This window comes from Mustela putorius, unplaced genomic scaffold (genome assembly GCF_011764305.1).
Source record: "Mustela putorius furo isolate JIRA1106 unplaced genomic scaffold, ASM1176430v1.1 tig00000145_pilon_pilon_pilon, whole genome shotgun sequence".
NCBI classification, from domain to species: domain Eukaryota; kingdom Metazoa; phylum Chordata; class Mammalia; order Carnivora; family Mustelidae; genus Mustela; species Mustela putorius.
In genome coordinates, this window is record NW_025421294.1 from 37,183,557 (window position 1) to 37,211,543 (window position 27,987).

Here is a 27,987-nt window from a genome sequence, read left to right on the forward strand (position 1 = left end):
ATACCTGTTGAAAAGTAACTCCCCTTCCCCCTCCCCCCTGCCCCTGGCACCCACCATTCTCTTCTGCTTCTATAAGTTCCATACCTCATATAACCAGAATCACGCACTATCTGTCCTCCTGTGACTGACTGATTTTCCTCAGCACGGAGTCCTTGAGGATCCTCTGTGTTGTCGCATGTGGCTGGATTTCCTTTCTGAAAGGCTGAATAATATTCTGTTGTATGTCTATACCACATTTTCCTCACCCATTTATCTGTCCATGAACATTCAGTTTGTCTCCACATCTTGGCTGTCATAACTGATGCTGCCCCGAGCATCAAAGCAGATCTTCTGCACAGCGAAGGAGACAGGAAAGGGTGAAAAGTCACCCCACGAAACGGGAGAAAATACTTACATACCATATGTCAACTAAGGGATATAGATCCAAAATATATAAGGAACTTCTACAACTCAATAGCCCAAAAGTGAATAAGTCTTAAAAAATGGACCAAGGACTTGAATAGACATCTCTCCGAAAAAGATACCACAACGGCCAACAGATATATGAGAAGATGCTTGATGTCACTAATTAATCGCAGGGAAAATGCAAATCAAAACCTCACACCTGTTAGGATGGCTATTATTTTTTAAAAAGGCAGCAAGTGTTGGTGAGGATATCAAGACACTGGAACCCTCACGCACTGTTGGTGGGAATGCACACTGGTGCAGCCCCTATGGAAAACAGTGTGGGGGTTCCTCAAAGCAAGTTGTCAGGGCACCTGGGTGGCTCAGTGGGTTGAGCCTCTGCCTTCAGCTCAGGTCATGATCTCGGGGTCCTGGGATCGAGCCCCGCATTGGGCTCTCTGCTCAGCAGGGAGTCTGCTTCCCGCTCTCTCTCTCTGCCTGCGTCTCTGCCTACTAGTGATCTCTGTTTGTCAAATAAATAAATAAAATCTTAAAAAAAAAAAAAAGCAAACTGTCACATAATCCAGCAATCCCACTTCTGGGTATATATAACCAAATGAATTGAAACCAAACTTGCTTTTGAAGTGGCCAATAGTCTCCTTCCCCAGGCTTCTACTGGGCAGAGGTCACTGCCCTCCACCACCCCATTCTCACTGCCCCTGGGCCTGGGTACTTTGTTGGGGCATTTGGTTCAGGAAGCATCTCTTGATGCGATGGAATAAGCTCTAGGTGTTACATGCAACTGATGAATCACTGAACTCTACCCTGACACTAATAATACACTATATGTTAGTTAATTGAATTAAAACAAAACAAACAAAACAAAACAAAACCTGAACCTTCGAAATCTGGTTTCTCATGGGTGAATGAAGATTTTGTTGAACAAGGGGCCTCTGTCGCCACCTACTGGGCATCTGAGGGAAAGGGCTCCTACAGTCCCCCCAAAGAGCCCCTCCTGACATCTGGGTACTTAACAAATAAATGTCAAGAACAACAGCGGGAGCACAGTCATGATTACTCTTCGTCAGATACTGTACCAGGTGCTTTAAAGACACGATGTCTTAATTTCCAACAGCCTTGTAGTGTGGCTGGGGTTACCCTCCTGTTACAGAGAGATGAGGAAACAGACTCAAAGAGAAAGAATGGTCAAGGTCACACAGCTAATGAATAGCCAAGCCTGGGTTTTAACCCAGGTCTATCTGGCCCCAAAGGGGAAGCTGAGCAGTGTCCTGGAGAAGGACAGAGAGGGAATGAGGGAGCAGGCAGGAAAGATGGGAGAGGGGAGTGGGGTGGAGGACCATAGAAGGCTCTAGAAATTATTCCTGGTGTCCTTCCCAGGAAGGTTTACTCACAGTCACTCTCAGGGCACTGATGCTGTCCCAGCACCTTGTTCTGAGCACCCCCTCAGGACATCCTCCCAGCCACCCGGGAAGCCTTCTTGCAGCCCCCTCTGTCTGCCTCAGGTCCTACCCTCCCTCCACGCCCCATCTGCCAGGGAATGGTAGCCAAAAGACCTGAGGCAGTCTTATCTCAAAATATGTATCTGATCAATGAATGAAGCTCTGAAATGCACATTTTTATCCCCACCTTGCAGATGCGGAAACTGAGGCTCGGAAGGGGGAAGGTGATTTGCCCAGGGCCACATAGCTCTGTTGGGTAGGACCCAGACAAAAGCACCCTGAATCACCTCCCATGAAGAGAGCTCAGGGTGGCTGGACTTCCTCAGGGCTAGCTGAAGCCCCCAGCTCAGGCTTGGGATCAAAGGCAGCACCGCAGGAAGCCCATCCCATCCCGACTTCCCCAGAACTAGGACAGGCTTTGACGTCAACACATTCACATTCCTGCCCTCCAGTCCCAGGGCGGGGGCACTGATTTCCTCCCTCCAGCCTGGGCATCACAAACAGGAAGCTGGGTCATGTGGGTAGGTTGGGGCGGGGCAGCAGCAGGGATAGGGGCGGGTGCCCAATCCAGGCAGCAGCTCCCAGCCAGTGCCTACCTGGCCAGGGTCCCTGAGGAGGGCCAGGGGCTGGCATTATAATGTGCCCCCAGGGCACCCACAAAGGGTCCTCATGGACTTGGTCCCTGCTGGTCTCCTCTAGCTACTGCACTCGCATCATCGACTACCACTGGGTTGAGTGCCTCACGAGAGTCCTCATTTAACTCTCGTACACAATCTTCTTATCTTCCTTTGCCAGATGAGGGGACTGAGTTACTGGCAAGCTAAATCAGTCACGCAAAGTCCGGCAGCAGTTGGGGGTGGGCATGGCAGGGACTCTGACCGGAGTGTCTACACACAGCCTCCTTCCCTGCTCAGCCCCTGCCACTGCAGTATGGGAAAACGCAGATCAGATCGTGTCTCTCCTGGGCTAACCCCTCTTCCATGGCTTCCCTTTGCCCCAGGGACAAAAAAACCCTGTGCTCTGAGGATGGCATTCTATGCCCTTTATCTCCTGTTGCCCTCACCTCCCTGGTCAGCTTTCCTGCTTTAGTGTATCGAGCCCCTGCTGATTCTGGAACCAACATTTTTTTTTTCCATAATGGCCTCTTGGAAGGCAGCTATGCTCACCACTATACCACCAACGCCATAATGGCCTCTTTTATAGAGGAGGAATCTGATGGTCAGCGGGGATGGAATTTGTATCAGATCCCTAGAAACGCTGGGACACAGCTGTGGCTGGCCCTATGCCTTCCACGTGCAAGGTGCCCAAATGTTAGGAGGCCTGTTCAGAAGGCAGCTTCCTGGGCCCAACCTGGGAGATGCTGGGAGGGGCCTGGGAATCTGCATTCTCAGCGATCGCCACACCACCGCCCGCCCCCGCCCCCCAACCATGAGTTTGAACTCCTCTGCTCCTCTCCTCTGCTCTGCTCCCCAACACTCTGCGGCCACCAGGGCTGTCTGGTAGACTCCCAGGTGTCACAGAAATGGTAAGGCTTCATCTTGTGGGACTTTTCCAGCCAGTGGGCCCTACCCACCCAGGGGTCTTATTGGCAGGAGCCCAGCTCAGGAGAGGCAGCCCGTCTTCTCACTCCCCTTCTCCCTCAGGGTCCTGCAGGGACTACTCCACGCTCTCCTCCCCTTTGTCTCACCTCCCCTAGGGGCAGGTACATTGTACAGTCCTGAGGAAGGGCTTGATGGACCCGAGGATGCCCTGGAGGGTTCTAGACTCAGAAGGCCAGCCCCAGCCTGAATCCCTGATTTGGAGGTCTCGGGGGGATGCTCCCGCTGATTCAGAGCTCCACCGTGAGAACCACAGGTGTAGAAGACGGGAGATGCATGGAGGCCAGCCAGCAGGCAGGGTGTGTGTGTGTGGGGGGGGTCACCATTTTCTACCATGTATGGCTGTGCCTCAGTTTCCTCATTGACCCACATGGGGAACAAAAATATTACTTCTTAGAGTTGTGCTGAGGTTTGAAGGGTGCATGAGAGTAAGGGACTAGTATTTGCTTTTCTTTCCCACTCAGAAGTCCTTTTCTAGGCTGGTTCCTTCCACAGATGTTTCTGAACAAATGCCTGTTTCTCCGCTGAGGCTCTTGGGCTCGGGTTCCCACAAGGGCAGGGAGGATTTTTGCCATCACTCTGATTTCCGTGGGACTTAAAGCACGAGCTCTGTGGGGGCAGGTGCTGATGGTTCAACAATCCCATTTGACAGATGGGGATATTAGCGGTGGCTGAGGATCCTCTTTGCACACAGCTAGGAAATGGCAGGGGAGAGAATAAGCTGGGGTCTCAGTGTCTAGTTGCCCGCAGTGCTTCTCAGGGTGAAGCGCTCACGCCAAGGGAGGAGACCGCGGGTGCCGGGCTCCATCCCCTGCCTGGGGCTTAGGGTAGACCCCGTCTGCGGGGCGATTTTTCGGGTTATGGCGCCCTCTAGTGGTCCTCGTGCAAAGGTGAGGAAGGCCTAGAGATGAGAGGCTTGAAGAGGAGTTAAGGAAGAGCAGAGAGTGGAGATATCCCAGTCGTGGGGATCTCTTGGAGTTTTAGGCAGCAGGCTCCTCAAAGGCCCTGCGTGGGGAGGAAGCCTGGTGAGTGAGCTGCTAGGATCTGGGCTGAGTGGGGTGGATGGGAGGAGGACAATGATGGGAGAAAGGCTCTGGAGGGAGTCAGACCCAACCTCACAAGGTCTTCTGAGCCTCAGTGGGAAGTTTGCTTGTCTCTGTGGTGTACCAGCTTGGTGTCGGGGCTAAGGGGTGGGCTCTGGCCCTAGGCCATGTGGGTTGAATCCTGTCTCTGTCTTCTGCCAGCTGGGTGACCTCTGGCAAGTTGCTGAAGTTCTTTGTGTCTTTTCTTCCCTTGGGCAACAGGGATGTTAACAGAGCTCCCCTCTTAGGGCTCCTGTGAGGAATGAGTATGCACAAGTGACACTCCTGGAACAGTGGGGGCCCCTTTAAGCCCCCCTCCTTCCCCATGAGTGTGGGCAGATATCACTGCTATTGTTCTAGTTATTTGAGAGTTGTGGGACGGGGTGACAGGATCTGAATCCCAGGGGCAGGAGGACTCTGGCCTCTGAGGAGGGTGGCTTGAAGAGGCCTGGAAGTAGGGAGAGCAGGTAGGGGCTGCTGCAGCCCACTGGAGGGGAGAAGATGGTCATGGGGACAAGGGTACTGGTGGGGAGGAGACACATTCCACATGTATTGAGGAGGGAAGATCGATGGGGCTTGGTTGATGGGTTAGATATGGTGGGGTCAGGGGCACGAGGGAGAGAGCCAGTCCAACATGACTCCCAAGACCCAGGACTGCAGGGCTGGATAGAATACGAGATGAGGACCAGAGGGTTGTTATTGCACTGATTGGTTTTACGTAACTGATGCGGGGAGTGATGACATATGCCGGAAGCCCAGGGCTAGTGCACAGCTTCGGGGAGGCAGCCTGAAGGAGGTTTCTGGCAGAGGGTGGCTGTGAGGCACAGCGCTCCAGGTGAGAGGGGCATTCTGGGTCACCTGCGTCGAAGCCATTATTAAAGCCAAGGTTGAGGATACCTCCAAGACGGAGAGGATGCAGATGTGAAGGAGGCAAGGCCTGTTCTGAGCACCTAGGAGAGCCCACCAGCAATGGCTGGTTAGGGAAGGGTGAGCTGGAAATGATCCCTGGGGTTAGGGTTTCTGGACCTCAGAGCATCTGGCCCAGGAAGGCGCATTTCTATCTGCCGGGCCTGAGCCCTCTTCCTCAAAGGGACTGTTCAGCTCAATTCACCAAGTGCCTTCTTCTTGTTTCTTTTTTGTTTGTTTGTTTTGTTTTAAGATTTTTTTTTAATTTATTAGAGAGAGAGAGAGAGAGAGCACAAGCAGGGGGACCAGCAAAGGGAGAGGGAGAAGTAGATTCCTCACTGAGTGGGAATTGCACGGTGGGGCTGGATCCCAGGACCCTGAGATTATGACCTGAGCTGAAATCAAGAGTTGGATGTTGAACTGACTGTGCCACTCAGGTCCCCACTCCCTGTTTCTTTCAAATGCCCTTCTCCTGCTGCCTAGCCTCTACCGCTAGGTCATTCCAATAATACTTTCTACTCCTTCCATACCCCTCCTCTGTGCAGCCCAATCAGTCTGAAGAGTAAAGATTCCACCAAATGCCCCATACCCTCAGCTCCTCTCTATGCTTCCCATTCTCTGCTTATAAGATTTCCTCTTTGGTTTTCAGTCACTTTTCTATAATGTGCCCGGGTGAATTTTGATTTTAATTTGCTTTGCCTGGAGGAGCTTAGCATTTCTTATAATTGTGGCTTGAGGTCTTTCATAACCTTTGTAAAATTTTAGCCACTATATCTTTGAATATTCCTTCCATTTCTCTCATTATTCTCTCCTTTGAGAACAGATTTCATGGATGTGCCATGGACTGAATTGTGTCCCTGCCTCACCAACTCATATGTTAAAGTCCCAACCCCACGGACCTCAGAATGGGACTGTATTTGGAGAAAGAGGCTTTTAGAGAAGAAACTAAGGTAGAATGAGGTGTGTGAATGGAGATTCTGTCCTCCTGGAGCCCCCAGGCAGGTTCCCAGGTGACTCATGTGCCCAGGCAGGAATGAGGACGGCACACAGTAGGTGCTCAGTAAATGGTTACTGGGCAAGAGGGGGGAGGCCGCAGAGAGAACATGAGGGGGGAGTATCAACAAGAACCTTGAAACGTGTTAGATCTGTGTTTTACGAGTTAAAGCAAAATAAATTCTAGATGACTCCATTACCTAATTGTTTGTTAAAACCATATAAATGCCCTATAAGATAATATGGGTGAATATATCATCTTTGGGTTGAAACATTGTTTTAAAGATTCACCCCAAAGGCAAAAGACAAAGGAAAAGACTGATAGCCTTGGCTACCAGAATTATCATTTTTTCTCTTTACATATAAAACATCTAAGCAAAATTGAAAGTCAAATAAGAAACTAAGAGAAATACTTTCAACTTATCTGGCCAACAAAGGATTATTGTTTTTACTAGCATTCTTAACTCTTTGGCAATAACACTTCGCCAAAAAATCCACAAAGGACAAGGAAAAGGAATTCACAATAAGATAGCAGTACTCAAACAATAAAATGCAGTGATTGCCAATAATAAAAAACAGATATTGCAACATCAAGGAGAGGCCATATATTTAAAGTATCTAACGATCGAAGATGAAAAATAAATCCTACCCAGAGTTAGTGAAGTTGTAGGGAGATAGATAGTCCCACGTTGCTGGGGAAGTTGTAAATTGTTTCAGAGGTTTTGGAAGAGCTGTTTGGCAGTGGAGGTCTACTGTCTTAGATCTTTGCATATTTTTGGACTTAACACTTCCTCTGCAAGGAATTCCTCCTATAGAAATTTCCTACAGAAATTGTAAGATGAGCAAAAAGAGCTTCAAGGACCTGCAAGACAGAAGGCCCAGAGGGCTGGGAGGCAGGGCGGGGTCACCTTGAGGATCTTCCAGGGACATGGGCTCTTACCCTGCTCTACTCCTGTGGCCTGGAGGCTTCTTCAGCTGAGTGGTGGCTTCTGGGACAGGGTTCCCATAACCATTGGAAAATGTCACATACAATTTTTTTTTTTTTTAAAGATTTTATTTATTTATTTGAGAGAGAGACAGTGAGAGAGAGCATGAGCGAGGAGAAGGTCAGAGGGAGAAGCAGACTCCCCATGCAGCTGGGAGCCCGATGCGGGACTCGATCCCGGGACTCCGGGATCATGACCTGAGCCGAAGGCAGTCGTCCAACCAACTGAGCCACCCAGGCGTCCCATGTCACATACAATTTAAATGTTTATTTATTACTAGGGGAACGATGAATACATTTTGGATCACTTAATCAATGGAATACTATGCATTTCTTAGAATTAATGATAAAAATACATGTAGCAATTTGCAAACTGCCCATACATGGTGTGAACCCTGTCCCAGAAGCCACCACTCAGCTGAAGAAGCCTCCAGGCCACAGGAGTAGAGCAGGGTGAGAGCCCATGTCCCTGGAAGATCCTCAAGGTGACCCCGCCCTGCCTCCCAGCCCTCTGGGACTTCTGTCTTCTTCCAGACTTTCCCTGGGGCCAGTGGTCCCTGTACACCACCCCAGCTGGCCTGAACCTGCCCGCCCCCCTCTTCTCTCTCCTTCCCTCCCCGTCCTCTCTCTCTCTCCCACAACACACACTCCTGCATCCACACACTCACACCCTCTCTCACACACACCGGTACTCCCATGTACCTGCCCACATTCACACACACAGCAGTCCCAGAAACTCACACCACCCCCCCACAGGAACCCTCAGCCACGATATATTCTAACATGGACACACACGTTCACACCCACACTCACACTCAACACATCCTCGCACCACCCGTACACACATACACAACCACTACTCCCACACACATTTGCACACTCATCCACATATTTGCACCTGCACTAACACATTTTCACGTATGCTCCTGCACTCACTTGACACGGGCACGCACAGGCATGCTTGGTCACCTCCCCCTGCCCTGCCCGCCTCTCTGAGATCAGCGGCTGAGGCTCTGAGCGGTCCTCTCCTCTCCTCCCTGGACTGGAGCTGGGCTGCCCCTGAGGACAGGCTCCCTCTAGGTGTATGAGGGGGAAGACGTGTCCACATCCACACGGGGTGCCTGGGGGCCGATGATGGCTCTGCAGGTTCCCAGCTCCCTCTCCCTGAAATTCTATCATCTGGCCATACTGCCCTCCCTTCCGCCTTGTGGCTGCCATCTGCCACCCCACCGGACAACCCCTCCAAGTCACAGAAGACTGGAGCTCGTGTGGGGGGACTTGGAGGCTCACGGGAGTGACCCATCCAGCTCCTGAGCCTCATTCCCTCCCACCTCCGGTGAACTCCTGCTCCCCAGCCCCTCAGCCCCCTGACCCCACTGCATGCCAGGGACCTTCCATCCTCAGAAACCACCGCCCTGCAATCCTCCTGTGACTCTCTAGGTTTCCTTTCCCATTCTGAGAACACAGCTCCTGCCTCCACCCCAAGCCCCGGCTCTCTTTTCTTAAGCCCTTTACTTCTCGCGGACTTGCAGCTGATGATCTCAGCTCATTCTTCGTGGAGTAATAATAGAGGACTCCAGGGGCAAAGCTCACATCCGCACCCCAAGCCTACCACCTTCCCACACAGTGGACACCTCCTCTCTCTGCTGCACAGCACAGCACAGCGGGTGTCCTTCTCCCCACCATAGCCACCTCGCCTTCCGGGCTCTGGATCCCCTCTGGCTTTCTCAGAAGCCTTGCTTCTTTGATTTTCCCTCCCTTCAACATCACTGATGTCGTCTTTTTTAGCGGATCTCCCTACAGCTCTTGGGAGCTCTATGTGGGCCAAATCTGGCCCGCTAATCCCCTGAGGGCAGACCACCTCCATCTTTGCCACAGCAGCAGCCTGCCTGTCTGTGCTTGGCCACTCCCAGACCCGGGTCATTGTCCACAGCTTCTCCCTATATTGTGTCAGGTTCTGGGGATTCAAAAGTAAGATAGACTTGTCTCTGCTTTCATCCAGCTTCTGATAGGGTGAGAGAGAAAGTAAACTGACAGAATGTGAGAAATGCTATAAAGAAGGGGCGCCTGGCTGGCTCAGTCCATTAAGCAGCTGCCTTCGGTTCAGGTTATGATCCCAGGGTCCTGAGATCAATTCCTACATGGGGATGGGGTGGGCCTTGCTCAGAGGGGAGTCTGCTCCTCCCTCTCCCTCTGCCGGCTGCTCTCCCTGCTTGTGCTCCCTCTCTCTCCAACACGTGGATAAATACAGTCTTTTTAAAAAAATACTGTGGGGGCACCTGGGTGGCTCAGTGGATTAAAGCCTCTGCCTTCTGCTCAGGTCATGATCCCAGGGTCCTGGGATGGAGCCCCACATCGGGCTCTCTGCTCAGCGGGGAACCTGCTTCCTCCTCTCTATGACTGCCTCTCTGCCTACTTGTGATCTCTGTCTGTCAAATAAATAAATAAAACCTTTAAAAAAAAAATACTGTGAAGAAAATGGGATGCAAGGAATCCACACCTGCGGAGTGTGGTCAGGATGGGTGTATCTGAGTACGTGACCTTAAAGTTGAGACTTTGATGCCTCAAGGCCTTGCAGGCCCTGGTGAAGAGTTTTAGGCCGGATGGCAGAATCTTTGAAGGATTTTTAGCAGAGGAATTATGTCATTTACTTTATGTTTTGAGAAACTCCCTGCAGCTGTGGTGTGGCCAAGGGGTGAGGCGGGGTGAGGTCAGGAGGAGGTGGGAAGTGTGGCCAGGCCGGGCCATGTGCGCAGCTCGCAGCCAGGGGAATGATACCCGCTGGCAGGAGTCACACGGATGAGAGTGGGGTGGGATTTGTCCCCCGAGGGAAATTGAGGTGGTGGTTCCCAAAGGAGGGGAATAAAGGCTGGGCTGGGCGGGACAAGTTAAAAAAAAAAAAAACAAAAGCTGTCCACGTCAGGGACCAGAGGGGAAGGTATTGAAGGGATTATCATGAGAAGAAGTGCCTAAGGATGGAAAGGGCCGTCTACAACTGGGACATGCGGAGGCTCAAAGAAAGTGTGTGGAAGGAAGAGCTCACATAGGTAGCAAATATGGAGGGCTCTGCGCTCCGGAAGGGGAGACCGCTCTTCCCTTCTGCTGATTCAGGAGGAGAGTTAGCGGCGTTCTATGGTGGTTTCTCAAGGGTGTTCAAGGCTAAAAAGCTGTGGTCCACAGGGTCCAGTCTGACAGAAGCCAATTTTGGCAGCTCTCAGAAATAACTCCCTCTTGGATACTTTAGCCCACTCTGTCTTCCTCACTTACCGGTGGTCATTTGTTCAAGTGGAGAGCCATCTGGGGGTGCCTTCTAAGAGGTGGGCACCAGAGATCCAAGAGTAAACTAGAACTTATCCCTCCCCTCGAGGAGCTAATGGTTTACTGAAGGAGACAGAGAAATAAGCAAGTTAGTACAGATTAACCCAGCCTGGTGGTGCAGGGGTGAAGGGTGGCATCTGCCAGGGAAGGCTTTCTGGAGGAGGTCATGCGGAAGCTGTGAGGTTTGAATGGAGGACGGGTGAGTAGGCGTGACCCAAACAAAATGTGCGTGTATGCACTTGGAGAGGGGGCATAGAGGGAAGCATGTGTACCACGGGTCTGAATCTCAATCCATAAACCCAGGCTTGCCTGAAGTGAGCTTATTTTCCTCACAACTTCATTTCTACTTGGAGACCCCACTCCACTGGGGTTCCCTCCCTTTCCCCCAAGGTCATGGCCAAGTTGCAGGGGCTGGTATCATGTCAAGATGTTGATGGGGTATGGACATAGAACTCAGGAGCCAGTCCTCAATTCCATTCACACAGTGACCCCGACTGGTCCTAGAGCATCAGATTAGGTGCTGAACCCTTGCACCCTTTGTGCTTTCTGCCCTGTGGGGAAGAGAGGTCCCTGATAAGGGAGGGAAGAGGGGAGCAGAAGAGAGATCCCAGATAAGGGAGGGAAGGGTCAGGGGTCAAGGACACTCGGTTAATATTTAAAAACTAAGAGCTTTCCACTTTCATAAAGTTGGCAAAGTGCAGGGTCAGAGTGATGGGGGTTGGGGAATTGTAGGGGAACAAAAGGGAAGAGTTGGGGTGGACCCCACATATCCTCTTTCTTTTATCCATGAAGGAGAAGGTAGCCCGAGTCTCTCCATCATCACTGTTCTCTCCATCAGGGATAGGTTGGCTCTTGAATTTTACTCTTCCCAGATCCTATAGTGAGAGGTCTTCTAGGTGGACTGGGGCTATCACATACCTCTTGTGTTACTACAGAAACCAAGGGGAGCAAGCAAGTGCCGATCACTTTGCTGGGGTCATGCTGCTGACAGAGCTCACTTCTCAGCCCCTACCCAGGGCACATCGCCTGTTTTCCTTGCAAACAAGTGGGGAATGATAAACAGCCCTGGGACACTCACTGTCCTGATTTAATCTGATTTAACCGCTTAGCATTAGTGAGGCAATTTTGCAATTTATCAGGAAAACCACTGCTCTGGGGAGAGACTTAAAAGGTGAATCAGGGCTTAAGTGTTTTCTGTTTTACGTGAAGGAGGGAGGGAAAATAACAAGGACTATTTACAAAGAAATATTCAAAAGCTATTGGCAAGGTGCAGTATCCATCCTCTCCAAACCAGCTCCTTCTTAGACTTCTGTTCTTGTTGTTGGCCTGATAAATCGCCCAGGAACCCACTCTTCCACCTACGTAGAAAATCCTTCCTCTTTTTCTCCACCTGGAGACCATCTGCTCCCCCTTCAAGATGCTCCTCCCAGAAGTCTCCCTTGACCCTCGTAGGGTAGATCAGGACTTTCATGTCCTCCTGGGTTTAGCCAGGCCACTCTGCTGTAGTGTCTGCCACTACCACCCCCCTCCCCACCGGTGGCACGTTGGGTAAAGCTGAGGGTGTGCTGATCCATTAACCTGCTCCCTGGGCTGGGCGCCCCTTGGCCAACTCTCTCCAGATGGAGGCGGCCTCGCCACGTCAGATCTCTTTTCCCACTGTCCAGACCCTTCTTGTACCAAACAAGGATAATGACCCTTCCAGGAGTCATATGCTGAAAGCCTGATCCTTCAGAGCCACTGCCTTTGGAGATGGGGCCTTTGGGGAGGTAAGCGGGGTTAAATGAGGTTAAAAGGGTGGGCTCACTCAGGAGGACTGGTGTCCTCATAAAGAGAGGAAGAGACACCAGGGATCTCTTGCTCTACATGCACGCAGAGGAAAGGCCATGCCAGGATGTGATGATGGGAAGAGAGTCACCAACACACCACCCTGACAGCACCTATCCTTGGACTTCCAGCCTCCAGAACTGTGAGACAATATGTTTCCATGGCTTAAACCACCCAGTATATGATACTCTGTCATGGTGGCCCTAGCAAACCGGGACAGAGGTGTAGGGAAGCTTCCCCTTAGCTCCAACGGCCAGAGCGACAGTTTTAGAGCACTGCCATTCCTCATCTATATTTGAGAATTTTGCTTTTCTTCCCGATTAAAAAAAAAAAATTGTGGTAGGCATGCCTGGGTGGCTCAGTTGGCTAAGCATCTGCCTTCAGCTCAGGTCATGATCTCCGGGTCCTGGAATCGAACCCTGCATCGGGGCCCCTGCTCAGCGGGGAGTCTGCTTCTCCCTCTGCTGCTCCTCCTGTTTGTGCTCTCTCTCTCTCTCTGTCAGATAAATAAATAAAACCTTAAAAAAACCAATTGTGGTAAAATAACACAGAACATAAAATTTGCCATCTTAACCATTAAAAAAAATATTTGAGAGAGAGAGAGCAAGAGTGAACAGGGGGATGGGCAGAGACAGAGGGAGAGAGAGAATCTCAAGCAGACTTCACGCTAAGCACAGAGCTGGATGAAGGGCTCGATCCCACGACCCTGAGACCATGACCTGAGCTGAAATCAAGAGTCAGCCGCTTAACTGAGTGCTCTCCCCAAGCTCCCCCACCTTAACCGTTTGTAAACATATAGTTCAGTGGCACTAAGTACATCTTCCTTGTGCAGCCATCGTTACCATCCATCTCCAGAATATTTTTCATCTTCCCAGGCAGAAACTGTGTCCATTCAACAGTAACGCCACACGTCCCCTCCCCCAGTCCCCGGTAGCCTCTCTTCTGCCTTCTGTCTCTATGAATTTGGCTACTCTAGAGACTGCATGGAAGTGGAATCACCCAGTATTTGTCTCTTTGTGATTGGCTTATCTCACTCAGCATCATATCTTGAAGTTTTCTTTTTCTTGTATTTCCTCCTACTTGTTTAATTTTAATTAACAGCCCTGACACAGGGCTGTATGTTAGGTTAGACTGAGCCATTCAGATCAGTGGCCTGAGGTGAGGACCAAAGTTAGGGGCCAGGTAGTATCCTCCTAGTTTTTCAGGGTCTGGGGAAGGAACCTGTCCTGGTCCCGGCCCCAGTCCTTCCCCAACAAAGCTTCAGCTAAGTCCCAGGCTCTAATGTAACCTCAGCCTGGACCTATCTCAGCCCAGACTCCGTGTCACCCTAATGAGTCCTCCTCAAGCTTCCCTGGACCCACAAGGCCATCCACAGGAGCCGGCATTCCTAGGCCATCTGGTGACATCTCGAGGATGTGTCAGGGATGGGGTGGGAGCCGTAGCTTCATCCGGTGCCTGGACCTTGACTGCTCATCCAGCAGTTTCTTTCTGCTTGTCTTGGCTCACTCTCCCATGACCAGGAGAGGGCAACCATGCTCCATCTTTGGCAAAGAAACAGCCGGCCCCTCCCAAGGAGGAGCCTGGAAAAGCCTCTTCTCAGGACCTCAGGACTTCCAGGTTCAACGCCCAGAAGGTGAGACTAGGGAAGAGCTCCTTGTTCCAAGGGGTGGGGCCCACCCAAGGCCACCTTGCTTCCTGACCTCTGCCTGGGCTATTCCAGGGCCTTGTGTCCCAACTGGAGCTTGGGAAGCCTGGCCTGTGGGAGGAAGCCCACCTAGAAGCCAACTAGGCAGCAGAGTCCTGAGATCCTCTTGGGGAAAGACAGCCTGGCTGTAGCAGAAGGAAAATGTCTCCTGGGGCTCTCTGTCTGGCCCCTGGTCTGCTCTCTCAGCAAGCAGCCCCGCGTCCTCTGCGCTGGGGCATCTCCCTTCTGTACCGGCCAGTCTGCTGGCCGTCTGCTGTCCACCCTCCAAGGCCCACCTATTGTGTGATTTGCTCAGGGAAGCCTCGCCCAGGCCTCTGTTTAGAACAGCTGAAACCCCCCTCCCTGCTCCAACACCACCCTCCACCCCCAAACCAGGGTGGATAGACAGGAAGACTGGACTGGGAGGGATAGCCCCTGTCAAATCTAAACAGCCCTAGGACTGCCTGCAGCTACCTCTCAGAGGGGACAGAAGCTGAAGGGAGATTAGAAGTGTTCAGAATAATGGAGAGGGTTCTGGGATTTTTTTGAAGCTGGAGTTGGGGGTGGGTACCAGAAAGAAAGAACACTAGCTAGCAAGGGAGACTAGATGGGGAAGGACAGAGACATCTCATTGGGAAATTTTTTTCACTTCTGTCCTGTGCTGGCAATGGGTATCTTCTATCTTCTACCCACTGGGGGTGGGGGGAGTGCAGATCTCCCTGGGGGATGTGGAGGTGGGCATGGCCGGTGCTGAGGTTGTGAGCAAGGCCAGGCTCCAGGCAGCTCCCCAGTCTGGTCCATGGAGCTGGGGGAAGGCCTGGCCCTTCCCACGCCCCTCCTGGAATGTAGGGCTGCTCCTGGGAGTTGAGCGAAAGTGTGACTTTCCCTGTGGAGTCTGAGGTCAGTCAGCCTCCCAGGCCTGGTCCAGCATTCTTGATAGGGAGCCAAAACAAGCAAGGGGCGAGGGGCCAGGGCAAACTCAGAGGCCTGGCAAGCCCCCGCCATCTGATTGCCCCTTCCTTTCATTCCTTGTGGGAAGGAGGTGTGTTAATGCCAGAAATTCCACGGTGGGGGGGGGGGAGGATTAAATACCGAGGTCCTACTCTTTGGGAGACCCTGCGTGCTCACCTGTAGATGTGCTAATAGTGTCATGGGGGCCAACCCCTGAGGCAGTAAGGGCCTGAGGGGAAGGCACAGGGGACTGTGGAAGACTGAGGCCCAGCTGGGATGTGGGGGGTGGGGGGGTGGTACGAGGGAGGGAAGGGAGATAGCACAGCTTACAACGCCGGTAAAAAGAAGAACCACCATTGCCGAGTACCTCCCAAATGCCAACCACTTCCTGACCCAGTTGATTCATCTTGACACAATCCACAAGGGGGCTGAGACCTTAAAGATCCAGACACTGAGGCTTAAAGAGAGTCAGTAACTTGTCCAAGATCCCACAGCAGGGGCAGGCCTGGCCCCCAGGCCCATCTATCTTCTCTGCTCTGTGCTCTCATCACCCCCTCCCCTCTACCGCCCCACACCCTACTGGGCACCAACAGGCTGCAAACAGCTGCTCCAAGCTGCGAAGCCAGGAGGCAGCCTCCCTTGGGCAAAGGTCCCCAGGAGACACTTTCTTTCTGCCACAATCTGGCTCCCTTCCTCCCCGCTATGGGCTTGAGGGGATGGTCTTAGAGGCCCCACCTAGAGGCAGGGAAGTGAGGCATAGAGAAGGGGGCTTCCCACTGTACAACTCCAGAGGCCATATCCATGCAAGCTTCAGGATGAATAGCACTCCTGGGACTCCTGATTGTTGGCGGCAGGGCGTGGACATGAATTCAGGTCAGTTCTGCAGACTCCTAAGCAGAGGCTTTGGGCTCCTAGGATGATGGCTTTTCCCGGGCAGCTGGGGAGAGGCAGGAGAGGGCAGGCTGAGGCGCACCACTCAGGGAGAAGGGTTACACCTGAGCAGGCCAAGCCAGGAGGGGGGCCTCTGAGGAAAGCTGACTGGCTGCCCCAGGCACTTTCTGTTGATGCAGCCGCCCCTGGGCTTCTGGAAGCTTCCCCTGGGTGCATTTAACAGCCAAGGTCGGCGCTCTGTTCCCACTGTGGATGCCTGGAATATTCGTGTTTTCCACATCCCTGTGTGGGAGCCAGAACCAGCTTCCGAGAGCCAGCAGAATTGAGCCTGAAGGGAGAAGGGAAGATTCTCTGGCCCTGGAACCGCACTGATGGCCATTGTGTAAGTCAGGGACCCAGCTAGGCAGCTTTGTCCCTTTGCCTTTCTAGGTGCACAACCTGGGTCCCTCCCCTCCTATTCCCACTTTTCTTCTCTTTTCTCCTCCCCCTCCTCTTGCTCCTCTCCCCCAACCCCCTTCTGATAATTTACCCACAGACAAGCTGCGAAGCTGTGGGAAGAGTCAGATCTGGTTCAAATTCCCACTCTACAGCTCACAGCTGTGTGATTTAGGGCAGGTCATTGCCCTTTCTGGGCCTCTCTTACCTTGTCGGCAAAATGGGAGTATAAAATCTCTGACAGATTGTTGGTGGGGTCAGTGAAATCATAAGGACATATGTTCTGGGACCATTTGCCCTGGGTCTAGATCCTGGGATCGACTTTTGTCTTTGAGAGGCCATGTGGAATGGCATAAAGTTACTTAATCTGAAGTCTTGGTTTTCCTTTGTATAAAACAGAAGTAATGATGGGACCTACTTCAAAGAGCTAGAATGAGGAGCCAGACATGTCCTGGAGGTCCTTAGCACATAGTAAATGTCCAGTAGATGATTTGTTCTTATCTTTGCAGAGAATTGTTTGTCCTGAAGGAAGCCGGGAAATAAGAGAAAAAGAAGTCTCCATACAGAACTCCTCTGAGGCTAGCTGTGCTTCTGGCGGCGGGATGGTGAGGTTTGGGGCACAGGCTTTGTACATTGAAGCCTTTGAAGAGAAATATGGTGTACTAGGAAGCATGACCCAGGCATCAGTGAAAGCCTGAACAGCCAGGAGAATGAAGGATGTTTAAATTATATATCACTAAATGATCTATGGTCTTTATGCCTTGAATTTGATCTGTCCTAGCAGGCTCAGGTCCACACTGGTTTGAACATGTCTCTTTATGAGTCTGCCTTCCCCTCTAGATTGGTTGGTCCTAGAGGGTAAGGGCCACGTCATCCTTGGTTTTGTATCAACTGTGGGTGTGTGACAGAAACTGATTTAGGGATTGGGCTTTTGATCCAAGGGGTCAAAAGACAGATGCCCTGAGACTTTTCCTGAAAGGTTTCTAAAGGGTCACTAAGCTGGTATGATATGAGTGAGGAGCCACTGGAGACCATCTTGGTTACCACAGAGGGAGAGCCTGCCTGAGAGTGATGTCAACCCAGAGGAAAGCAGAACTGAGACAGAGGCAGATACCTGGTGACATGTGAGCACCTGGATCCAACCATTACTGAAGCAGGATTGACCAGTTTAGTTGTGTGAGTTGTTTCTTAAGTTGTTTTTCTTGAGTTGGCTTTCAGCCTCTTAAAATCCAAAGAGTCTAGATTAGTATGGTCTTTACCCTTATTTATTTAAAAAAAAAAGTCTTGATTTTTAGATGATATCTGTGAAAATGTCCCCTGGCCTGCTAGAAATGAATGCTATCTTTCAGAGGCACATTTTGTCTTAGCTCTGGGACAGCCACATCTAGGGTGGCTTCCTTCTTCTACCTTGAAGGGACCCTGCTTCCCTCACCTGTAAGGAACCCTGCTTCCCTCACCTGTAGGAGACCAACATTGTTGTAAAGATTCATTGAGAGAAGTAAGAAAATCGTGATTTTTTTGGCTTCATAAATGCAACTTCATTTTTCTTGCCCCATTGTTCCCCAAACTCAGTGTCACCAAACCAGGCTATTTCAGCAAGCCAGGAAAAGCAGGCATGAGCAGCTCCACCTTCTCCCTTCCCTGGCTACTCCCCATACAATGCAAGGCTCCACCCCCAGAAATCTGGGCCTTAAAGCCTGGCTGGGAGAAAGCCCAACCAAAATGGTCAGCCTGGCCTGGTCTCCACTGGAAGCTTGCAGGCCTTTATCTCCACTGTGACTAAATTTGGATCTCAAACTTAGGACAGTCAGCCTGGGAATTCCTGACGAATTCCAGCAAGGGTTAGCTGTTTTCATCAGTTTTTGCAGGGACGGGAAATACTTTTTCCAAGTTGCATGTTTAAATTAGAAGTAATAATTTGTCATTACAGAAAATTTAGAAAACACAAGGGAGGGGGGAATGTCCGATAATACCATTATCCCAACACAGCCCCCTGGAGATTTTTCTTTCTTTCCTGTTGGTCATTCCAACACAGTCTGGTTTGGGGGCTGTTGTTTGTTCATTTGCTTGCTTGCTTGTTTTTACAACCACGAGATCAGAGTGTATGTGTAGTTTTATATCTTGATTTTCCCACCGTGTTTTGACATAAACATGTTCCCGTGTTGTAAACTCTTCGCTAAGTGCCAGACATGGTGCCTAGCACATCACCAGTACGATCTCAATAATGCTCACACCCATCCTACAATCAGGGAACCTTAGGATTCTTGCTTTGCAGATGAGCAAACTGAGGCACAAAGAGGTAAGTGCCTCGCTCAGTGTCGTGGTGAGGACCAGGCTGTCTGGCTTCATAGGTCATACCACTAACTTGGTACATATCTGTATCATTGTTAGTTCAACCTTTCTTAGAGAGAGCAATGCCTGTTGTTCCAACTTGCTCAGCACTAGTTCCTCACTGGAGACTGCAATTCCCTACTCTCAGTTCTAGGAGAGCAGCTATTGGGTGGAGTTGAGCGCCTATGGTAGGTCTGGTCAGTAAGAGGCCTGGATCTCCCTGGCCTCTGTGATTGGCTCAGAGCGGGGCATGTGATCCAGGTGGGCCCACACAGGGAGGCTGTAGGCTGCTCCTACCCCGTGCTGTGCCCAATTGTCTTGAGAACCATCCTGGGATTGGGCCACAGCAAAGGAGGACAGTGTGAGAAGCAGGGGAGACCAAGTCCTGTAGTAGCATTTCAGATGCTGGATCCAGCTGTACCTGAAGTGGCTTCTTGGGTTCATGACACTGGACTTTGCAGGTAACTGAATTTTTAAATCCCCTTAAACCGGTCTGAGTTCGGTTTCTGTCACTTGAAACTGAGAGCTCTGGCAAGTTCACCCTGGTTAGTTGGTTGGCTGGTTTAGGGTGGCTTATACAATTTTTTTTTTACCATTATAAATAATGCCGCAATGAACATCTTTGCATATGAGCTTATCCTTGATTAGAATGATGTCCTTGTGATATTTTCACAATTGTTCCTTGGCAAAAGGATCAAACATTATCAGGACTCTATGGACATAACTTGCAAAATGTTTCCTCAAGGTCAACAATGCTTTGTACCCCTCACCTTTACTCTCCAACAGTATGTGCTACTGCGATTTTTAAAATTGAGTTCTGAAGAAGCTTTCTTTTTTAACAAGCCAAAGTTGTATTTGTTTTTTAAACAGAAAAAATTATGTTAATATAAAACAGATAAAAATAGACAAAAACCAAAACACACAACACACAAAAGCACAACACACAGGACCAGTGCAAACCCTTCCCAACCCAGTCCACCCAAGTTTTAAAATCTTTATTACAGATCCCCAAAGATTAGATTGTATTGGAGAAGTCACAGTATTGAATCAGAAAAATAAGAATAAGAGACATTTTTTAAAAGGTCTGTACACAGGTAGTGGGGAGATGGGGTGAGAGACGTACACTTCATCACTCCTACATCAAAAAACATAATACAGAAGGGCTTCTGTGATTAGCACATATTTCTAGAATACTACTAGGTATGCTAGTCCCCTGCCCACTTTTTAAAGTTGCTTTTAAAAAGGATAAAAAGTGCACAGACACTTTCATAAGGCACAGACAGATTGTTGTACAAGTTGTTTCATTAGGGGCTTAGGAAAGACAATGAAATACCAAGAAATGCCAGGAGGCCACGTGTTCCTGAGCAGACATCCCTCTGCCGGAACTGGGGCAGAGATGGGATTGGGCAGGGGGAGGTTACTGCCTCTCATTCTCCAAGACTTTGCTCAAGCCCGTTCTCGACTGGAACTAATGGGGTTCTCTGGGGACCAGGGGATTGTTTCCAGCAGCCACTCCCAAGCCTGAAAGTAGCAGGTAGCCATCACCCCAGGGGTCTCCCTGGGGGGAATTGAGGGTAATCATCAAAAGGTGGAGCCTTTGAGGGCTCTGCCCAAGGCCATTTTGGCAGCAGCACACAGGTTACAAAGTGCCTGGCATTTATAATGCTGAAGAGGCTTCTCAAAGCATGAAGCTTTCGGGAAGGCTCTGGGGCACTCACCAGGATAGATCCCCAAAGGCAACAGAATGGCCGAATAAGACCACAGGATTCTGTCCCTAGCATCTCCTTGTCCTCTAATGTCTCTACTTCTGAAGGCATAGCTAGGGCACTGTCCTCTCAGCTCCACATCCCCAGCACCCCACACCTAGCAGGCACACAGCAGATGTTTGTTGAATGACCGTGTGCATGTGTATGTGGTGTTTTACCAAAACCCTGAGCCCTTGTAATTTAATTTCTGGATTTCTTCCATAAACCTTTAAAGAGTACCTACTATGTGCTAGCACAGGCCCCAGTGCCTGATGGGGCACATGAAAGGTTATAAATCTGCCCAGCTCCAGACTGTCAGCTCCCTGTGGGCTCTGTCTTTAGTCCGTTTCCAGTGCCGTGTCCAGAACACAGACCATGCGATGAGTGGGTGCTGAGCAAAGTGTTGCAGCACTTCGGGGAGCAGCTTCCCTGGGTAAACCCCAGGAGACTCCCAGTTCTGGGATTGGACTAGGGAAAGAAGCTTGTTTTGACTTGGAAACAGCCCAATTTCTCTGGGGGTTCAAAATAAACAGGCACAAGACCACAACAAAGGTGTATCTTTTGGTCTCCCCCTTCTCAGCCCTGGAATCCCTTCCTGAGGCCCAGGAAGGTGGTGGGACAACGCCTTGGCTCCTCCACAAAGTGGCCCCGTGTGTGCTTCTCTGTGTCACAAAAGGAAGCCTTTGGGTTGGACTCAGGATCTCACATGGCTCAACTCTGCCAGAAGGCAGGCAGCGGGAAGGTGAGCCTGAAAGGAAGGACACTTGTCCTTCTAGGATATGGGTGGCAGAGGGGCAGGAACCCTTCATACAGGTGCAGGTGCCCAGGGTCCCTCCAGGGGCTGCCCGGAGAAGGTTCTATTTTTAGTATATGTGCTGCCGAAGCGAGCACCCGGAGAAGGTTCTAGAAAGAAAATGCAAGGCAGTCTCAAGCGTTCCGGGGCTTGGGGCCAGGCAGCCAGGGGGTGGGACTGAGCACCAGACACTGCTGGGTTTGAATCCCAGCCCTGCCACCTATTACATGTGATCCTATTACTTCACTCACAGGACCTCAGTTCTCTGACCTGCCAAATGGGAATAATACCATATTTTATCGATTCTAAATAGCAGGATCCCCCCCCCACCACATTTCAAGTCTCTGATTAGAATGAATCATATAGCTGAGGCATCTTAGTTAAATCTATGTATTTTCCCCTTAGTGGAACATAAGATGGTGTATTTTATCATCAGTGGTGTTTTAGATCTGACTCAGTGGGGTAAGAAGGCCTGCCTCGCAGGATCCATGTGCAGGGATGCCTCTCCAGCCCAGCGCTGAGGCACATAATGGCGTGAAGTGAGAAAGAGGGGATCCCTTTCCTCTTTCTCCCGCCATGTGAGGGCCATGTGAGCCGCTCCTCTATAGCACTGAATAAATCAGTTTAGAGCATCAGGAAATGTCTGGTTTTTAGAAGATAAACACCCCCTTAATTCCTCTTGGAAACAGGGAGGCTATTTATAGCAGCTGCGGAACAAGTTAAACAGGCCACCAGCTCCTTTTGATCTGGGTAACTGGTCACCAGGAGCACGGCCTGGAGCTACATCGGGTCCAGGCCCTCAGTCACTGGTTTCCCAGTGATGGCTGTACATGACCCTGGCTAGAACCCAGGGGTGGGGGCAGTTAGGAAGGGCAAGGAATAGGGGAGACCAGCTGCCTCCCACGGGCTTCTGAGACCACCAGAGCTTGGGACTGGCTCAATCCTGTCAGCGGCACTGCTGCCTGGAGAACCAGCTCTAGTGGGGAGGAGGTCAAGCGTCCTCTCACACGCGGTGTGCTGACACCCCGCATGGGGGACGTGGAAGGCTCCTGCTGGCCAAATGCAGCTGGGCCCTGGGTGCTACCAAGCTTCTCCAGCTCTTTTCCTGGGGCTCCAGTCCTTCCCCAAAAACTTCCGTCACAAAATTTGAAGGTGGGCACGTTTCCCGGATTCACTAGGGGAAAAAAAAGCCAATCAGGGGTCCTTGCAGGAGCAAGGGTGGGGGTTCTGAAGTTGTGACCAGGTCAGAACACTATGACCACGTCAGACAGAGAAGAAGCAGGTGGTCCAAGAGCATCGCAAAGACCAACTGGTCTTACGGGCTTTGATTTGATGAGGGCCCAACTGGACTGCGCTCTGGGCCCCCAGACACCTGGCAAACATGTGCTCTATGAATGCAGAAACTCTCTGAATGTTCTCCTTTCCCTGCCATCATCTGTGCAGCAGAGAAGCAGTTTAGGAATTGTAGTAAAAATGTTACCTATTCTTCGCAGGGCGTCGGGCTTTTTAGATGTTATGCTGGTCCTCTCGTGGGTTCTGGAGTGGGCAGGTACTGGGCCTCATCTTAGATAGATTGGGAACTGAGAATCAGAGAGGCCCAGGGGCTTCCTTAAAGATACAGCACAAAGTAGGGCAGAGGTTAGGCCCAGACAGAACTGGAGGCAAAAGGAAGGAGTGGGCCTGCGCCAGCCTATCAGCCCCGGGGTTGGTCTGGGAGTCTGCAGACGTGGGCCTCGACAGGGGTGAAGAAGTCAGGGACAGGGCCAGGTCCCAGGAAATGCCTGCAAATGGCCCTGGACTCTCTCTGAAGGGGGAGAGTCCTACGGTCAGCATTTTAGTATCTCAGCTATTAACATTTTAATGATTATTTAACATTTTAGTAATCAGCAGCGAAAGAGAAGCTGAGAATCAGAACCAGTTGCGAAGTCTTTTCCTCCTCCCACTTCCCCAGCAGGCTGCCCTGGTGGTGCCCACTGCTGCTGGTGAATGCCAGGCCCGGGGTGACAAAACGAAATGTGGAGAGCCGTCTGCGGGATGGGGTGGCCTCTCCAACTGCAGGTGAGTCAGCTGCCTCCTGGATTCTTTTCCTCCCCCAGGAAAAGAGAACCTGCTGCTTGTCTTCTTGGGGACAGCAAGGGGTGGGACAGACAAAAAACATCCAGAGGGACTGAGTCAAGGTGCGCTATGCTTATTATTAGGCTATCTGGGGTGAAGGGGTGAAAGGCTTCAGGGGATGACAGCACCCAGAGCTCTCAGTGGGCCGCAGCACCCATCCAATCTCCTCTCCAGGACTGAGAAAGAAACTAAAAAAGCAAATTGTTCTTTTCAGTTCTCCACCCACCTTCCCCCCAAGGCGTTGCTGCTTGGGAGCTGTAAACAATGAGCTATTTTTTCCTCCCCTTAGAAAATCTGAGTGCCCCTTTTCTATACCATCCAAGGGAGTTCCAAGGTGCAGGCTTCATACATTCAAAACCAGCTGACGTTCCAGCCCCAGAAAGTGAATAATTTCGAGTCACGCTACCGTCTGGGCTCTGGATTGCACATTCCTTAGTGTTAAATAACCTCCTAGAGCCAGGATCCCTGGATAAATATCTATGCTTTCTCGCTCACTCATTCTCTCACACACATTCCCTCTCTCTTCTCTGGCAGCTCCCTCCCCTCACCCTCTCTCACACACACTCAACCCAACCCAATGCAAAGAGCATTGCACAGAGAATGCTGTTTCCCAGCTGAGAGGTCACCAAGGGACAGGGTGGTCTGCCAGGCAGTTCCTGAGCTCGCTGTTGGGACGGCCTTTTGGGGACAAAGCACTTTTGAGTCAGAAGCAGCCCTTGCCTGGGCTCAGACCCCCAGGGACTCATCTCCATGACTGTCATGCCTTGTCCACCACTGGAGAGTGGCAGACCGGATGGCCACTGCCCTTGGACCCCCTGGTGACCACAGCGGTTGCCTGGCCCAGGGGGCCTTCAGAAAGGTGACCTTGCTCTGGCCAAGGCCCGTTGGCAGGCCAGGCTATGGCCTATAGATCTTAATGACATCCTTGATGGGCCGCCGGCAGATGGGGCAGCAGGCGCGGGCCTGCCTCTTGAGCCGCAGGCCACAGCTGTGGCACAGACACATATGTCCACACGTGTAGATGACTGTGTCCACTTCGCCGTCAAAACATACTGTGCACTCGCCATTCTTGCTGCCTGCCGGCTCTGGTGGGGAGAACACGGGGGACACTGGGGGGCTCAGTGGGGAGCTGGGTGCGGTCACTGCAAAAGGGAGAACAAGACAGACCATAATAATGTGGTTTTCAGCGGGGTTCCACTGGGGCAACCCCCAGAAGCCAGAGCTTCTGTGGTCGAACCTGTGGGGAAATAATTTTGAGAGACACTTGGGTTTTTCTTCTGGGCTTTGCCCCTACCCTACCCTCTTTCCCCCAAGCATCAAGCACCATTATCTCCCTTTGGGATACGATATGTAGATATCTCCTCCCTCTAGATGAATGTATGGCCGGGGAAGGAGAGGATGCAGGGGGCAAAGGTGGCCATCCTTGCTCAGTCTCAGGAAGGTTCTGGCACAGCTGAAGGAGCCAGGGCAGCCCCTACCCCCTCTAGGGTTTATACCTCCTTACCCAAGGATGACTCAGATGCTGAGGAGGACTGGTTGACACTGAAGGCCATATCAGAGTCGCTATCATCCTGGGAGCCGCTGAGGGACCCTGATGGGGATGTGGTCGCAGGGCTGGACTGCAGGGTGCCTGAGACCAAAGAGACTTCATCAGGGGAGGTGGGAGGTGGGTCCTGTTCTGCTACTCCCTGGTTCTTTTGCACCTTAGCTTCCCTATCTGTCTAATGGAGGGGGGAGTAAAAGTAACCTCCCAGGTTTCTGCTAAGGACTGACGGAATCGTCTATGTGGGGTGGACACCTATTCTTTGCCTGCTCAGCCTCCATTCCTGTTTATTTCAGAAACAGTACCAGGATTTTGTTTGGGGGCACTGACTTCACCCTCACTCACATGATCCAGGCCAGGCCAAGAAGAACTTCCACCCCTTGGTCTCACTGATGGTTTATATAAGGCTACATAACCCAGTGGAGGTCGAAGAGGTCTTCATGAGAACAACTACAACTGCTGGGAAAGAAGGGGCCCATCCATTCGGAGGTAGGTCTGGCACCGTAGAGCCTGCTTGTAGAGGCTCTACATAGGGGAAAGCGAGCTTTGGGATGGGATCCTGCTGGCATGCTTTCAAAACCTCAATCCAGCTGCTCCTGAATCCATCCAATATAGTCCCAGAATTTTGAGGTGTGTGTACCCATACCTTTCCCTTTCAGTTTAGGGCACTTTGAGTGGGTTTTTTTCACTTTCAACTACAAGATTCCTGATTAGTAGTATTCAACAGGAATGAGTTTTCTTCCTTGTGTTCACTGCCATTTTGGATAATAATGGCTTATTTCTTAGGTGAGAGAGATGTTCCTTCCCTGACCCTACTTGAGGATGGATGGACAAATAATGGAGTGCTGGGGTTGCTGTCAGGTAGCAATCAGGACAGCAGGTTCCTGACCTCCAAAAGAAGTTGCTTCCATTCTACCTTCTCTTCCTGACCACTCAAGGACTCATCCTGGTTCCTCTGGAGGTGCTGGGGAGGAACGTAATGGAGACGGATTCTAGGCTTAGTTCTTGCCAAAGCCCCAGTGGAAACTTAGGCAACTCATCTCAGGGTAAATGATGACTATATCTGGTCATCCCTTAAACAACAACAACAAATGATGACCTTCCTTGTTCTTCTGCCTACAAACAACAGTCATTGATGTTACTGTGTATTAAACATGCTGTACATGGCAGGCACCTGCTGCAAGCATTATATGAACCTCATCATTTCACCCTCCTGACGATGCCACGATGCAGGTGATTACTCCCTCTCTACACAGAAGGAATCCAAGGCTCAGAGAGGGTCTGTGATTTGCCCAACATCTTCATGGCTGACCAGCTATGTGACTGGGACAGTGAGTTAATCTCTCTGTGCTTCAGTTTTCTTTCCTGTGGATGGGATAGTGATACTGGTCTCACAGAGGCAGAGTATAAAATTGAATGAGAAAACATGAAGTGTTCATCATTTCTGTTACCATTTGGACTGACTTCTTGAATCATGAAAATGGAACGGGGCTCTCTGGGAGCCTTCCCTGACCACCACCTCCTTTCTACCAAATGGGAGAGAAGGCCCTCTGCAGTGGCCCACAGCATTCCATTCAGGGGTGTCTGTAGGGTCCCCCTGTGCTTAGCCTGTGTCCTGTCCTCTGCCATGCCCCACCCTGGAGCCTAGCGCCTGGTCCACAGCTGGGGGGGGGGGTGCTCCATGTCTATTGGTGGCATGAATAAAGGCAAAATCGTGTCAAAATAAGATGGTTCAAGCCCCCATCCCATTTTCTGTAGACACTGTTATTTTGATGTCCTCTCAAGTGTAGTTGTATTTGCTTTTTCTTCTACAACTTAGTATGCCTCATGTATGTAAAAAATAAATACGTGATATAAGAAGTCATAACAACAGAAATAAAAATTGCCCTGACCATCTACCGACTGCATGAAGCTGTCCAGGCCCTGACGCCAGTGGGAACTTAGGTCGGTGTGGGCAAAGGGTGGGCTTGGGAGCAGCAACATGACATTCCTGGGACACTGGTTTGAACTGCATTTCGGGGCCGCTCTGACTGAATCAGAAACTCTAGGTGGAGGCACGAGGGTGCTAACATGCGCTCAAGCCTGCAAAGTGGGCCTGAGCTTCCGCCCTGGCTCGAGATACCCAGCGGATGGCCCTGCGCATGCGCGGTCGGTCGGGGAACTCACCGAGGAGGCGCAGCTGACCCGCGGCACCGCCGCGAACGGCGAAGAAGGCCCAGAGCGCCTGCGTGGTGTCGACGCACAGCAGGCGGCCGCGCGGGCGCCCATTGACGCCCAGGAGCACGTCGCCGCCCGGCCGCAGCGTGAAGCTGAGCGCGTCGCCGCCGCTTGGCACCGGCCCAGCACGCGCCACTACCCAGTACTCCTTGCGGTCGAGCAGCGCGTCGGGGTCGGCTGGCAGCTCCGCGGGCCGGAGCCCACCGGGGTCACACGACGTGATGCCGAAGGCCAGCGCGCCGGGCGCCGCTAGCCCCGGGCGGCCCACCTCCACGAAGAGGCTCTCGCCGGGTCGCAGCGGGCGTTCAGAGAAGACGAGCGTGCGGCCGCCATCAGGCCGCGGTGCGCAGGCCACTTTGCGGTCGGCGGACAGACTCACGTCGGGTCCGCGCGTGGCGTGGAAGCGCAGGTCAGCCTCCAGCAGCGCCGGCGACGATGCGGGCCGAGGGCGCTCGCGGGGTCCGCACGGGATGGCGGCGGCCGAGGCGTCGGCGGGCACCGGGCCCAGGGCGCGGCCCAGTGCCAGGTGGCCCAGCTTGGCCACCACCTGGTTGTTCTCGAGCTCGTTGTTGTCGAAGTTGGCGGCGTCGTGGCTGCTGGGCGGCAGGCAGGCGCTGAAGCGGGCCTGGCTGAGGCGTGCGGGCGTCAGCGTGTCGGCGAAGGCGCTCTCTGCTCCGGGGCAGAAGGAGGGTGGTGAGGGTGCGGGCTGCTGGCCTCGGTGCCCCCCTCGTC

At 51.7% G+C, this 27,987-nt stretch overlaps 1 protein-coding gene and 1 long non-coding RNA gene across 4 annotated transcripts in view; one reads left to right on the forward strand and one right to left on the reverse strand.

Annotated features, from left to right (window-relative positions):
* The first annotated feature begins 15,317 nt into the window (after window positions 1-15,317).
* Window positions 15,318-27,205, forward strand: LOC106006824. Of its 2 annotated transcripts, none has more exons than XR_006605409.1 (5): window positions 15,318-16,058; window positions 17,021-21,329; window positions 23,332-23,438; window positions 25,335-25,527; window positions 25,825-27,205. It is a non-coding gene; the product is annotated as an uncharacterized LOC106006824 (long non-coding RNA). The 2 variants fall into 2 exon arrangements; XR_001181118.2 differs by lacking the exon at window positions 15,318-16,058 and adding an exon at window positions 16,067-16,458.
* Window positions 19,670-27,987, reverse strand: part of NEURL1B (neuralized E3 ubiquitin protein ligase 1B) — a 38,470-nt gene continuing 30,152 nt past the window's right edge. The window contains exons 3-5 of one of the 2 annotated variants that reach the window (XM_004737600.3): window positions 27,205-27,924; window positions 25,000-25,125; window positions 19,670-24,637 (exon numbers count right to left, since the gene is read on the reverse strand). In XM_004737600.3, coding sequence (XP_004737657.1) covers window positions 24,393-24,637; window positions 25,000-25,125; window positions 27,205-27,924 — 1,091 coding nt within the window. In that variant the 3' untranslated portion in view covers window positions 19,670-24,392. The remainder of the gene's footprint in view (window positions 24,638-24,999; window positions 25,126-27,204; window positions 27,925-27,987) is intronic. The other variant, XM_045075602.1, reaches the window with a different exon arrangement.